The 13245-nt window shown below is 52.0% G+C and overlaps 3 protein-coding genes across 3 annotated transcripts; 2 read left to right on the forward strand and 1 right to left on the reverse strand.

Annotated features, from left to right (window-relative positions):
* Positions 1 to 2697: 2697 nt before the first annotated feature.
* On the forward strand, positions 2698 to 5415 carry BZA05DRAFT_422941 (uncharacterized protein; the record flags this gene model as incomplete). The annotated part of the gene is made up of 7 exons (XM_051485844.1): positions 2698 to 2804; positions 3412 to 3470; positions 3561 to 3590; positions 3698 to 3746; positions 4052 to 4607; positions 4680 to 5117; positions 5308 to 5415. The coding sequence occupies 7 exons, from the start codon at positions 2698 to 2700 to the stop codon at positions 5413 to 5415; spliced, it is 1347 nt and encodes a 448-aa protein (XP_051334642.1).
* A 5457-nt stretch (positions 5416 to 10872) lies between these two features.
* BZA05DRAFT_439832 (uncharacterized protein) lies at positions 10873 to 12513 on the reverse strand (the record flags this gene model as incomplete). Its single annotated transcript, XM_051486557.1, has 6 exons — positions 12021 to 12513; positions 11879 to 11966; positions 11717 to 11836; positions 11403 to 11493; positions 11201 to 11308; positions 10873 to 11066 (listed from the first exon to the last, which is right to left on the reverse strand). Exons 1-6 carry the CDS (start codon positions 12224 to 12226, stop codon positions 10873 to 10875), a joined length of 807 nt encoding a protein of 268 aa, XP_051334643.1. The 5' UTR covers positions 12227 to 12513.
* A 28-nt stretch (positions 12514 to 12541) lies between these two features.
* BZA05DRAFT_230432 (Alpha/Beta hydrolase protein) lies at positions 12542 to 13245 on the forward strand (the record flags this gene model as incomplete). Its single annotated transcript, XM_051479807.1, has 1 exon — positions 12542 to 13245. A coding segment is annotated over exon 1 (383 nt), but the record flags the coding sequence as incomplete, so codon positions are not given.

Below are 13245 nucleotides of genomic sequence, written 5' to 3' on the forward strand. Positions count from 1 at the left end.
AAGCGCTACGAAATGACTTCTCGGTGTTTCCCCAGGCGGAGGGCGCTGAGGGTGACGTACGAGGCTTAGGTCCACACCGAACCTGTGGCCCGGAATCTGGACTGTGGGCTGTGTACAGCAACTTCGGAGAAGGGTTGTGCACTCCAACAATAGTGGACAGTCGAAACACACGGTATGTAGAACAAACGCAACCGTTGAACCCTTCGGCGTTGCGAGCGATACAAGTGGTTTGTACCCTCTCTCGAGACTTGGGTAGCTTCCTATGTGTCTCTCGACGGAATCGAAGACCCGATGTGGGTCTCACTTAGCAATCCCCTGCTTAATTCTGTTCGTACCGGAACTCAGCCGATAGGGTTATCGGCCTCTTCCGGCGTTGCAACGTTCAGGACAATGCGGGCGTCGTCTGAAGTAGGGCTGTCAATCGTCAGTCCGGACTGCAGTCCACTAGTGGATACATGCTAACATTGATGTTGTGCACTTCGCGGCTTCGCTCACGGGTCACATGCTATCATTCCGGAGAATTCACCGCCCGAGATACGTCCGCAGGCCAGTAAACACACGTAACCACCCAGCTTTAACAAACCCTCGCCACTTCGCTGGCTGGTACCTACTAGTAGTATGATGATATCCGAGGCTAACGGAACACGAGGCGCACTCACTTCCAGCGCATCGACATGCCCAAGTACACACGGTACTTCATGCCCACTCCAGTTCGAATCCGCAACCGAGCAACGTCAAAGCGTCCGCACTCCGGGTATCCCTCATATATACTCCGTCATAGCTGTTGCACTACGGTCGAAGAGAGCAGGACCGTCAACTGTCCGTCCCGTCCGTCTTTGAGGTTACCCGGCCTGGGACAGAATTAGTCGGGCTGAGGAGACCGTGGACTACAGTCTTCCGGGCTGGAGAAATGAGGACGGATACCCCACAGGACCCGGAATTGACTGGAAGACTCGGACAATGCAAGCGGCGTGGCGCCACACAGTGGCGCAGGTGTAAGGATGTGTGGCCGTGCGGCTCCATTTCGCAGTTTCTCTCACGGTATAGAACTTTCACACCATCCCCGTTCCTACTTCCAGCAGTGTCTATCCCCTGAGGTCGATTGTTTGACGACGTTGAAAATTCTGCTCCAGGCTGAAAATTCTGTCGGTAGTCACCGCGCTATATACTACTTCGCAAACTAGTAGTCAGCATAGCAAGCTAGTGCTATCAGGTACCTATAGGTACCAGGCGGGTATCCGGGCATTTCATCCTCCGGACGGAATGGATCAGTCCTCTGGAAAGCCTGCCCGGGACTGTAGTCCGGACGGACGGTTGACAGCCCTGGAAGAGATTCTTTCCCCACCTTCGGAAGCCACCGATGACATTCTGCCATCCTGCCTGGACGGGCGAGCGCAGCCTGTATGTAGAGTACTCAGTAGGTAGCACGAGCCTGAGGCGGCATGCCCGGTCGTTTGAGCATCATTACCCGCTACATACCTAGGTAGAGTATGTAGGTATATGTTGCAACATCCGAGCTCCGAGCTCCGCCCTTCGCCTCAAAAGCTCAAGGCGGGTGACAATAACCCTACTGGGCACTCTTGCCCTGCCCCCGATGCAATGCTTGCCTCCTCCTCCTCCAACACCTCCTCCAGGTCTGGTGCAGCTTTCCTCCCCACATCCGTCGTTCCTAGAAACTCTAGCATTGCCTCGCTGCACCGCTCGTCGGCGACTTCGCGGAACAGAGTGTTTCTGTGGCCCCAGATCTTGTGCTTTCTCGTCTGTCCGTGAACGATACCTTCCTTAAGATCCTGTCGTTCGATGTTAGGTAGATACTCCTGTTATTTGATCTTTTCTTCGCGAATGCGAAATCCAACTACAACCTACGAGAGTTAGGTTCGATCGCACAACGGGCTCAAATACCATCTCGTTCCAGCTACCGGGACTCGTAGCTTCAACTGTGTTAAAACCGCCTGTACAGTAGGATATTAACCACAACTTCCGAAAACGGCGGTCCACTTCTCAACCCGAATGTTTTACATGATGAACGAGAGAGAGAGATAGAGAAAGATCTTCGGTTTATTTCGCATGCAGCCTATTTAGACTATGGCGAACGATCGTACTCCTTTCCTGCCCACTCTGGCCGGTCGGGGGTGAAGACCCGTTACCGACCAGTCCGATGCGGCGCCCCACTTCCCCTGCCCATCCGCCTCGGGCCGACACAAGCAATACATGATGAACGAACCAGCGAGTGCCTGGGATAGTCCACTTCTGGTTGAGTGAGAATGTGTAAACCTGTGGCCACGCTTTAGCTACTGTCAATGCGCCAGTAAATCCCCATCAGATTTTATGCCAGTCTATATGTTCGCAAGAACCGGATCTCAGCGTACTGCCTCCACCATCATGCGGCAAATTTGATTCGAAGATGTCCAATGCTGTGGTCGTCGCCGAAGACGGGAAGAAAACGAGGAAACGAGGAAACGAGGAAACGAGGAAATGCGCGAGGCGGTAGTTGATTGGAAGAAGAAGACTCGGCAGAATTGACGCGGAAGAGGATAATTAACGGAGCACAGGGACGCAGGATACATCACAGCAGTGTGACATTTATGGACTGCTATACTGAACATTGAAGCGCGTGAACTTCATTCACTCGCCACGGCGGATCCGCCGGCCAAAAAGCGCCTACCGTAGGTTAATGTGAGGAGGATAGCGGCAGTAATGGTGGAGAATTGGCTAAGATTCCTCGGAAGAGTCCACGTTAATCCGCGGGTGAATAAACCTTCTGCACCAAGTTCGCCAGTTTGTAAACGTGCTTTCGACGTTGTGTAAGTAGTCAGCTCGGGAAATATCTCTCTTCATCTGAGGAATATACCTTTCCGTATGAACAAATACTGGATTTACATAGCATCCCCTCTCTCGTAAACGTAAATGATGTTGCGGAGCCGCCAAAAGCGCCTGCAGTTAGGTCATTTCCTCAGAACCCTAACGAAATACTCGATACTGCACCGAGTGATGGTGGCGGCCATGATTTCGCCGACGGTTTTTGGCTAGTTCTTTGGATATTCCAACCCCACGAACCCTTATAAATACCTCCGTCTTCCCCCACTCCTCTTCCCTTTCTTTCTTCGTGAATTCTCAAGACTTGCTCCTGATCCCAACGTTTACGTTCTGCTCAACCCTCTCTTGCACTTCACACTTTTGTTGCATCGCAACCACCCTTTTCTGCTCTTGCTCTCGCTCTTGCTCTGCTCTTGCTCCCTTTTCTTTCTACTCCCTCTTCCTCCTCCCTCTTCTTCCTCCCTTTACGACTACGGTCGTATATTTTTCGAAAGGTCGTCTAAGGTACATATCTCACGCTACTTTACTACCCCACGGGGTTCTCCCATACCTGCAGAAAACGACTGACGAAACTACTACTAGGACTTCCTAGAGATCCTACGGGACTGTTAGATTACGACTACAGTCGGAAATCATTGAAGAGGTTGTCTACGGTACATATCTCTCTATACGTCACTACAGCATGGGGTTCTCCCTTGTTTGTGGAAACTGACTGACGAAACCACTACTAGGACTTCCTACAGATCCTGCGGGACTGTTAGATTACGATTACGGTGGGTAATCTTTGCAGAGGTTGTCTACGGTACATACCTCCCAACACTTTACAACACCCGGGTGTTCTCTTATATCTACGGAATGTGACTGACTAAATCACAATCAGGACTTCCAGAGACGTACTACGGTAGTGTCCGATTTTACGACTACGGTCGGTAATTTCTTTTTCGGTCGTCTAAGGTGAATATCCCTAAAGTTATTCCATGGTTGCAAAAACCGACTGACCAAACCACCATCAAGACTTCAAAGTAGACTTACTACGGTAGTGTCAGATAAGACTACGGTCGATATCTTTTTCTGAGATAGTTTACGGTACATATCGCCTTATACACTCTTTCCGTAGTGCGTGAAATAACTGACTGTGCGCCATCAAGACACCTAGATTTATTTTTACGGATTACTTCACAAGACCGAGTTTGTGCAAGTAAAGTTGTCAGATATGAACAACGTTCCAATCAAGATTGTGGCGAAGGTGTGCGGCGGTGGTGTCGACGGCGGGTAACGGCCCCAACAGGATAGCCAACAAGTCGGTTTTCGAAGACTTGGACAACTCCGACTGTGAGATGAGAGACGGCGACGACGATGGCGAAAATTCCGACTCCGGGGATGGAGCTTCTTTCGTTGCTCCTCCTCTTGACTGTGACGATGAAGACAGTGACTCTGACTTCTACGACGAAGACAAGGACGACGACAAGAAGGCCGATCACAAGAAGGCCGATGACAAGAAAGGAGACGACCCTAAAGGCGGCGACGATGGCGGCAAATCCTCCTCCGGCGATGGAGCTCATGCGATTCCTCCTCCTCCTGCGATTCCTCCTCCTAGCTGTGACGACGAAGACAGTGACGCCGAGTTCTACATGGAAGACGAAGACGTCGACAAGAAGGACGGAGAGGCAGGCGAACCTGCAGCGATTCGTGTTCTGCTGGAATGGCGGGAGGGTGGGAACGATGATGACGATGATGACGATGACGACGATGAGAAAGACTCTCATGATGATGACCAGAGTGGGCTAAGTGTGAGTCCACTGGATGACGACGAACTAGAGTCCCTCGTGGCTTGTTTTGAGAAGCTTTACCTATCTCGCAAGAGAAGTGTGTCGGCTGCGGCTGTCGTTGGTCAACAGAGCAGTGCACTTCTTTGCCCTCGGGCCACCGGACCTGCCAAAGACACGGACGCAGACGGAATGGAGTCACTTGTGGCTCTCTTTGCGAACCTTTCGGTGTCTGATGAGAGAACCGACAAGGACGGGATGGAGTCACTTGTGACTCGCTTCAAGAAGCTGTCAGTGTCTGGCAAGAGAGCTCAGGATGCCGTGTTGGCTCCGGCTCCTCCCAAGGACACGGACGGGGTGGAGTCACTTGTGGGTCTGTTCGCGCACTGGTCGGTGTCTGACGGGACAACCGACAAGGACGGGATGGAGTCACTTGTGGCTCGCTTCAAGAAGCTGTCCGTGTCTCGCAAGAGACGGCAGGATAGTGTGTCGGCTCCGAGTCGTCGTGACGAAGTGGACTACGTTGGGCAGACGGTGAGGCAAGTGTCTTTGGTACTCACATTTGATTGCCAGCGACACCATACATCTTAATCCATCATGATTGGCGAACGGCGAGGATTTGTTGTCGCCAGGGCCTCTCTGCCTGACCACTGCGTTCGCTCCCAGGGCGCTGTACTCGATTCCCTCCCAGGTCTCTCTTCCTCTATACTGCATTCACTCCCAGGCCTCTCTACTGGATTCGCTCCAAGACCTCTCTACCGGATTCGCTGCCAGGGACCTCTACTCGATTCGCTCCCAGGGCTCTCTTCCTCTATACTGCATTTACTCCTAGACCTCTCTACTGGATTCGCTCCAAGGCCTATCTAATGGATTCGCTCCAAGGCCTCTCTGCAGGATTCCCTCCGAGGCCTCTCAACTGGATTCACTCCCATGCCTCTCTACTGGATTCCCTCCCAAAGGCCACTCTATCTCCCCACTGGATTCGCTCCAACGCCTCTTTACTGGATTCGCTGCAAGGCCTCTGTTTGATTCGCTGCCATCAACTCTCTACTGGATTCGTTCCCATTCCTCTCTACTGGATTCACTCTCATGCCTCTCTACCGGATTCGCTCCCAATGCCTCTCTACTGCATTTGCTCCCAGGGCCTCTACTGCATTCGCTCCAAGGGCCGCTACTGCATTCGCTACCATGGCCTCTCTGTTGGACTGGCTGCCATGGCTCTGTACGGGATTCGCGGCCATTCCCTCTCTACTGGACTCACGACGATTTTCCCACGCAAAATGGCAACCACTTTCGCGGCGAGAGAGAGACAAGGCGGCATAGCAATTCTCGTCAACAACACAGACATCAGACCAACAACAGCCTACAACACGCCCGCTAAATTCATGTCCGCCGCGGATGTCGCAGCTCCACGTTTTCAGCAGCAACATTTCAGCAGTTTGAAGGATCCGTGACGCACGACAACAGTAAAGTCAGTTCTAAACAAAAGTAGGTTGGACACAAATTACTACCACCAACGGCGACGCAGTCACGGTTCACAGAGGAGAAGCGAGTGGACTACCGCGACTGGATTCATTCGGTATCCTCACATGAAAACACCACCGGGGACCCAATTAAAACCGCCTTTGGAACCATCAGTACGATGCCGAAACGAGATTCGGAGCCGGACTCCGACGCACCCCGCCCCTCCTACTGACTGAGTGACCAGTCGTACCACTGCGCCGCAGGAAGTGACCACGGCAGACAACGATTCCACCGACTGTACTGGATGGTGCTGTAGTAGAAGGATGGGTTCTGAGAAAGAGGAGGGTTGGCATGCAAGTGGAAAAGATTGTACAGTAACATCCGAGATCAATGCAGTGTTTGTTGTGTTAGTGAGAATTCAATTCAATTGATGTTTGACGAGGATTGGTACTGCAGAATGTAGTCGCCAAAGCAGTACCGTAACCGTACAGCCAGCAGTGGTGGTGGTGGTGGTGATGGTGATCTCGAGCCCGTAATACTACTTGCCGGTTTCGGGTTCAGCATGCCATTCTATCCTTGGGCCAGCCGACGTCGGCAAACTTCTATGGCTGGGGAGTCTGGCCCAGGATGAGATATGCCGGAAAAATCGATCCATGGTCCGGCCAGTTGTGACATTCGACCCACCTATACAGGGGCCGGTCCATGTATACACGGGCCGGTCCATCTATTGATGCGCGGGCCCATCTGAAGAACAATATATCTGCCCAATGGCATAGAACATATATAGTACCCAGCCTGCTGGTGATCAGGAATTTCCCACACCAAATGAAAAACACAATCGTGGCAAGAGAGAGAGAAGAAGGTACGGTTCTTTGGTTACTTAATGCCATTTTCAGCGAGTCTGTACATGTCAATTTATCATGGTTAGCGAACGGCGAGGGTTCTTTGTTGCCAGGTCCTCATGACTGGTGGTATTCGCTGCCATGGCATCTCTGCCTCTCTACGGCATTCGCTCTCAGTGCTTTATCACTGCATTCGCTCCCAGAGCTCACCACTGCATTTACTCCCAGAGATGCATCACTAGTTCGCTCTCAGGGCTCTATACTAGACTTGCTACCAGGGCTCTATACTGGAATCGCTGTTAGGGCTTCATCACTGCATTTTCTCCCTGAACTCAGCCCTGCATTCGCTCCCAGGGCTCTGTACTGGAGTCGCTGCCATGACTGTGTACTAGATTCGCTGTCTGCCAGAGAGACTGTGCTGCATTTGCTATCGTGGCCTCAGTACGGGATTCGCTGTTGTGGGTTCGATGATGGTGGTTACTTGACGGATGTCATTTGTGTTTTTAGTTGCCACGAAAAAAAAACTGATGTGTCGCGAAAAAAAACGTTTTTTTGGACAAGGACTTAATCCAGACTTTTCTGTCGCCGCGACGAGATGCTAGTGATTTACGACAGGAACAAGCCTGGTGCGAGACTATTTTCATCTATCTAGAGGAATATATCTTTCCGTGTGGGCAAATATCTGGAAGTACATCATGTAGCATACCCTCTCCCGTAAACGTACGTGATGTTGCGGAGCCGCCAAAAGCGCCTGTAGTTACGTCATTTCTTTGCAACCCTAACTCCTCAGCGGGATACTGCCACCGAGTGATGGTGGCGGCCGAAAGTTCGCCGACGGTTTTTGGCTAGTTTGTTTGGATATTCCAAACCTACCAAACAGTATAAATAGCTCCGTCTTCCTCCACCCCTCTTCCCTTTCTTCCTTCGTGAATTCTCAAGACCTCCTGATCTCAACGTTTACGTTCTGCTCAACCCTCTCTTGCACTTCACACCTTTGTTGCATCGCAACCCCCCTTTCTGCTCTTGCTCTTACTCTACTCTTGCTCCCTTTTCTTCCTCCTGCTCCCTCTTCCTCTTCCCTTTTCCTCCTGCCTTCAAGTTTTCTTGTGCACAGCACAAGTCACGAAGAGCTTGCGACAGCAAGTCTCATTTCGACTTCGGACTACGGTCCGTTGCGCTTTCTGACCACGGTTAGTTTTTTTTCTCGAAAGGTCGTCTAAGGTACATGTCTCCCTCCCCCATGCTTGCGGAAAACGACTGACGAAACACTACTAGGACTTCCTATACAGATCCTACGGGACTGAGATTACGACTACGGTCGAGAATCTTTGAAAAGGTTGTCTACGGTACATATCTACCTCGATTCTACTACACCCGGTGGGTCTCCCATATTTGCGGAACGTGACTGACCAAGCCAATCAGGACTTCCCGGAGACGTACTACGGTAGTGTCCGATTTTACGACTACGGTCGGTAATTTCTTTTACGGTCGTCTAAGGTGAATATCTATATAGACTCTGCTACAACTGGGAGTTCTTCCATGATTGCCAAAGCGTATTTACCAAACCACCATCAGGACTTCCTAGTAGACCTACTACGGTAGTGTCAGATAAGACTACGGTCGATATCTTTTTCTGAGGTAGTTTACGGTACATATCCCCACATACACTCTACCACGCCTGGAGGTTCTTCCACAGTGCGGTACTGACCGTACCACCATCAGAACACCTAGATGTTTTTACGGATTACTTCACAAGACCGAGTTTGTGATTGTAAAGTTTTCAGAGATGGACAACGTTTCCAGAAAGATTTTGGGGAAGGTGCGCAGCGGCGGTGGCGGCGGTGGCAATGGCTCCGACAAGATGGCCTACAAGTCGAAGATCGAAGACTTCGACAGCGAGATGGAAGACGGCGGTGACGGCGATAACGACAACTCCGACTCCGGGAATGGAGCTCCTTTTGTTGCTCCAGGTGAACGTGCAGCGCTTTGCGCTCTGCGGGACTGGCGGGAGGGCGGGGAGGGGGGGGGGGGTGGTGACGACTCCGACGACTCCGACGACGCCGACGATGAGGACGGCTCTGACGATGAGGACGACGCCAACGATGAGGACGGCTCCGACGATGATGATGACCAAGGTGGAGTATGTGAGAGTCCACCTGACGCGGACGAACTAGACTCCCTCGTGGCTCTTTTTGAGACGCTTTACGTGTCTCGCAAGACGACTCAGAGAATTGTGTCCGCTGCGGCTGTGGTCGACCAGCAGAGCAGTGGACCTGCCAAAGAGGCCAGGATGTAATGTTGGTCCTGGGTCTCAGGGGCGAAGTGGATTATGAGGAGCTGGGCTAGGGCCCACCCCGGCCCAGAGGCCGGGAGTGGTGCTGGTAGCGGCGGACGAAGAGGATGGTTATACAACCTCCTCAGGTCGCCCGACAGCAGTCCGGTTCTGGCGAACTTCGTCCGGTGGTGGTCGCCACCGGCGACCGGGTGATGTCACGCCGTACAGCTTAGACGAAGTTGCCTGCGACGGACTTGATCGAGCACGAGATACTGATATTTCAACGATGCAAGCTAGTACGAGCCAAAGACCCCTTATACAACAAAGTCGAATGGCAGAGACGGAACCTCCCAAAGATGCTGGACGGGTGTATCATGACCTGGGATCAGCCACCTGGGAGCGCTCTATATACACGTTCGTCTTGTCCAAGGCAGAATACTCTTACGTAGGAGATACTCAGATTCTTCAGCTTCTGAGACGAGCACGGTCCGCGCCGCGTCATCAGGTGGGCCTTGGGCTCGTGAGTCTTCGAGAGCCTTCCAGACGTCTAATGTTGACACACGGTACGGCGGTGGCATCAGGTGCTAGCAGTACTGAAGTTGCTGTCAATGTGCAGGGTATGGCAGCGATGGGAGAAAGAGCGATTCAAGATGCGATCATGACAATTCCAAGGGCGTTGACCAATGAAAGGAATGAGGAATGAAAGGAATTTATGATATCCTACATGTAGATTTAGACACTCATCCAATGACGGTGGAGGACAATCAAACTGAATGTTGATTTGATTTCCTCACTGAATGCATGACTGAATATTGTAAAAACGTACTGTGATATACCATAATATGTTCCCACCTGAGAAGATCCCGCTTTCAAGTCTCCTTTTTACCCATTGAAACCCCAATTTTCCATCGTGACTCGTCTTTCCAAAACCATGCCCTACACTGATATGCAGAGAAGAAATTTGAGCGTTGATCTCTTTTTCAAGTTCACTCAACTCTCGTCCAACATGTGCATTGCATTGAATGGACTGGGAGTACCATGCAACATCGCATACGCAGGATCGCAATAGATGTGTTGTAGGCCACACGGCAGATTTTCCCAGATGAGCTTATCAGCCGCAAATTTTTCTGTCATAGTTGTGCATGCGGAGTGTGTCGATGACGACCGCAGCAATACTGGAAGCGTTGGGCGTCCGAAATGCTACTATAATTGTCGCAGAAATGCTGCCAGACCACAGAAGTGCTAGCAGAGAAAGCATTAGCACGTGATGATGTACTAGAGGCTGTAGAATGTATCAAAATCTGGTAGAGGGATGGGATGATTGTGGCGACTCAGGCGGATGTGAAGGAAACCGGGGACATGTTGGCCGCGCGATACAGGAGGATCTGGTGTAGATTACATGATTGTAAAGATCACAATATCCAACGTGTATACTTTCGTAGCCCGACTCATCCCGACCGACCAGACCATACCCAAAGTTGGTCGGGACTGGTCTATGTAGAACACTGGTCAGAAGCATCAGCAGCATCAGCACGCATCATGGCCTTCAACCCCCGGAGACCGTTCCCCTGTCACTCTCCGAATTTCGGACGGCTAACTAGCCATCATATTGTTGTCAAACTTTACTCGCCCGGAGATCTCGGGACGAGTTAAGGTTTGGCGGTGGAAGAGTCTCGACGACCATGATGGACCATCGACGACTATATGGTTACGCGGCGGCGAACTCTGACGAGCGGGCCCGGCAAATTCTGATGAGCGGTCCCGGTGAACTCTGATGAGTGGGTCCGGCAAACTCTGATGAGCGGCCAACCTTAGGTGGCCCCCCCAGTCTCAAATAGAGGTTTTCGCCGTGGACCATAGGTTCTTTTTTCTGCATCGAATAGAAGATCATCATCTGTCCACCTGTATATTTCAAGAAATGTCATCCAGCCAGCTGGGTAATAACCTGCCAACATTAGAATTGCGCAACAATTCCGAAAGCATGAGAGGGCTGCATAATGGCTCTGTAAATAGTGCCCGTATCGGTGTTTGCTTACGCTGCTTGGGCCCGTGGTATCGACGGCGAGCTCGACCTCCGATCACGGCGTCGTCTGCTCCAATAGCTTGGGCCCAGGCACTGTACTGCATGAAGAGCCGCTCAAAGTCTGCATGACATGGTAGATACTCCACCGGGGCCGGTCATCTGGCAGATCCGTTATCCAAACAGGTGCTCGACTCCGAGGGCGGGCTCATACTTACCGGGATGCATGCGATTCCTGGGGCTGTGGATACGAGTGATGCCTTGTCGCGTCGCTGCACAAATGAAGCGCAAACGGAAATCGCGGCTGCGCTGAGTACGGACGTGGCTACGGACCGACAATGACCATTGGAACACACAAGAATGAGGGTAACGAGATCATGATCACGGCTCCCGACAAACCATATGCCACCGACAACGGGATTGCTTTACGCCTGGGATAGTGTTGTCTGCTGTTACGAGATGTGGTATGATAAGATCAGATGGGATAAGATATCAGAATAGGAGCAGGCGCAGATGACTTCTGGAGACGCACAACGCTAGCGGCATTCGGGTTAGGCTTGGTGGAGCAGAGGAGTGCGGGGCGCGGAGGCAGAGGCGGCTTGGCGTCATCGGTGATCGCCCAAGAGGAGACCTGATTGAAACCTGGTGGGACCTGATGCAGTCGCTCAACGTTGAATTTTTTCTACTTTTCTACATTCTCTCGTCCTGTCGCCGGTCGGTCCTCATCCTCATCTTCTTCTTTATCTTCATTATCACCATCATCATCGACCGAAAGCTTTAGTCTAATTGATCACGTTTTTGTTCCTCACCCGTTTCTGGGTCCCTCAGCAGCCCACGAGGTGGCGCTCTGAGCGGTAGTCAGAATAGCAACCTTCTCATCGTACTCCTCACATTTACTGCTTGCCCGGCTACGAGATACGACAAACGCCTCCTTCCAGGCGGTTCTCCGTGCCAGCTTCTTCGATTTGTCAGCCGTACAATCTTCCGCGCCGGACCCGGCCGGGGTTGCAGAATTGCCGCTACCCACGTAATCCCCCCACATGGCCCGTAGCGGCACCACCACACGGCGCGCTGCAATTGAGATACACGATAGGGCTAGTGCGAGATGGCTTCATTCGCTATTAACGCGGCCGAATTCAATTCTAGCCACGATTTCGCGAGGGATCATTCGTCAATGCCTCTCCAGGAAGACACGCGTGAGGAGAAATGGCGAAGACACAGAAAATAGCGAAGGCGGAGTGTCACCGTCGACTGGATATATGCTGATCAAGAAAGAAGAAGAGAGCCTGCGGGTCCTAGTTTAACTTCACCTGCCTCCCAACTTGGCCGACCCCACCATCTTGCAGACTACAGTAACCACATTCGTTCCCTCTCGCTGACAGCTCCTCCATCCCGCCGGCACAACGGAAATAGAGGTCAACTATCCATGTAGCAAATTTCGCAATGCGGGAAACTTTTACTTACGGCCGGTAGCTGAGGGTGATGAGGTGGGGGAGTCTGGGTTGCAAAGAAGTTACCGATCGTTCCGTCTGCATATTTATACCGTCTCTTCTCCACAGTAGATATCGACACTAAATAATCCTTTCAGCACATCACAGCACCGTTCGTCGCGATCTAAAATCCCACCAGCTCGTATAATAATACCTTTCACCGCAATCCAACTTCCGCATCTAAAACAATGTCGATTCTCAGCAGCACCTTCGCTTGCCAGACCCATACCTACCAAAGCGCGCCCACAACGGCCCTCGACGTTTACAAACCTGCCAACCACTGTCCTGCCTCGCGCCACAAGACTCTCATCCTATTCCACGGTGGCGGGCTCACCACCGGGAGTCGCGACGTGTTCATCCCCGTCGGTATCGCCACCCAGCTGCTGAACCGGGGCTGGATTGTCATCTCAGCGGACTATTCGCTTCTCCCGCAGGCGAGCGGACTATCGTTGCTCCGCAACCTCGCCAACATCGAGACGTGGATCACCGAGAACGCGGCGAAGGAGGGAATCGACACGACCAACGTTGCCGTCGGCGGCGAGAGCGCGGGAGGGTACATGAGTATCCTTGC

This window comes from Tricharina praecox (assembly GCF_024521635.1).
Source record: "Tricharina praecox strain CBS 144465 chromosome Unknown BZA05scaffold_55, whole genome shotgun sequence".
NCBI classification, from domain to species: Eukaryota; Fungi; Ascomycota; class Pezizomycetes; order Pezizales; family Pyronemataceae; genus Tricharina; species Tricharina praecox.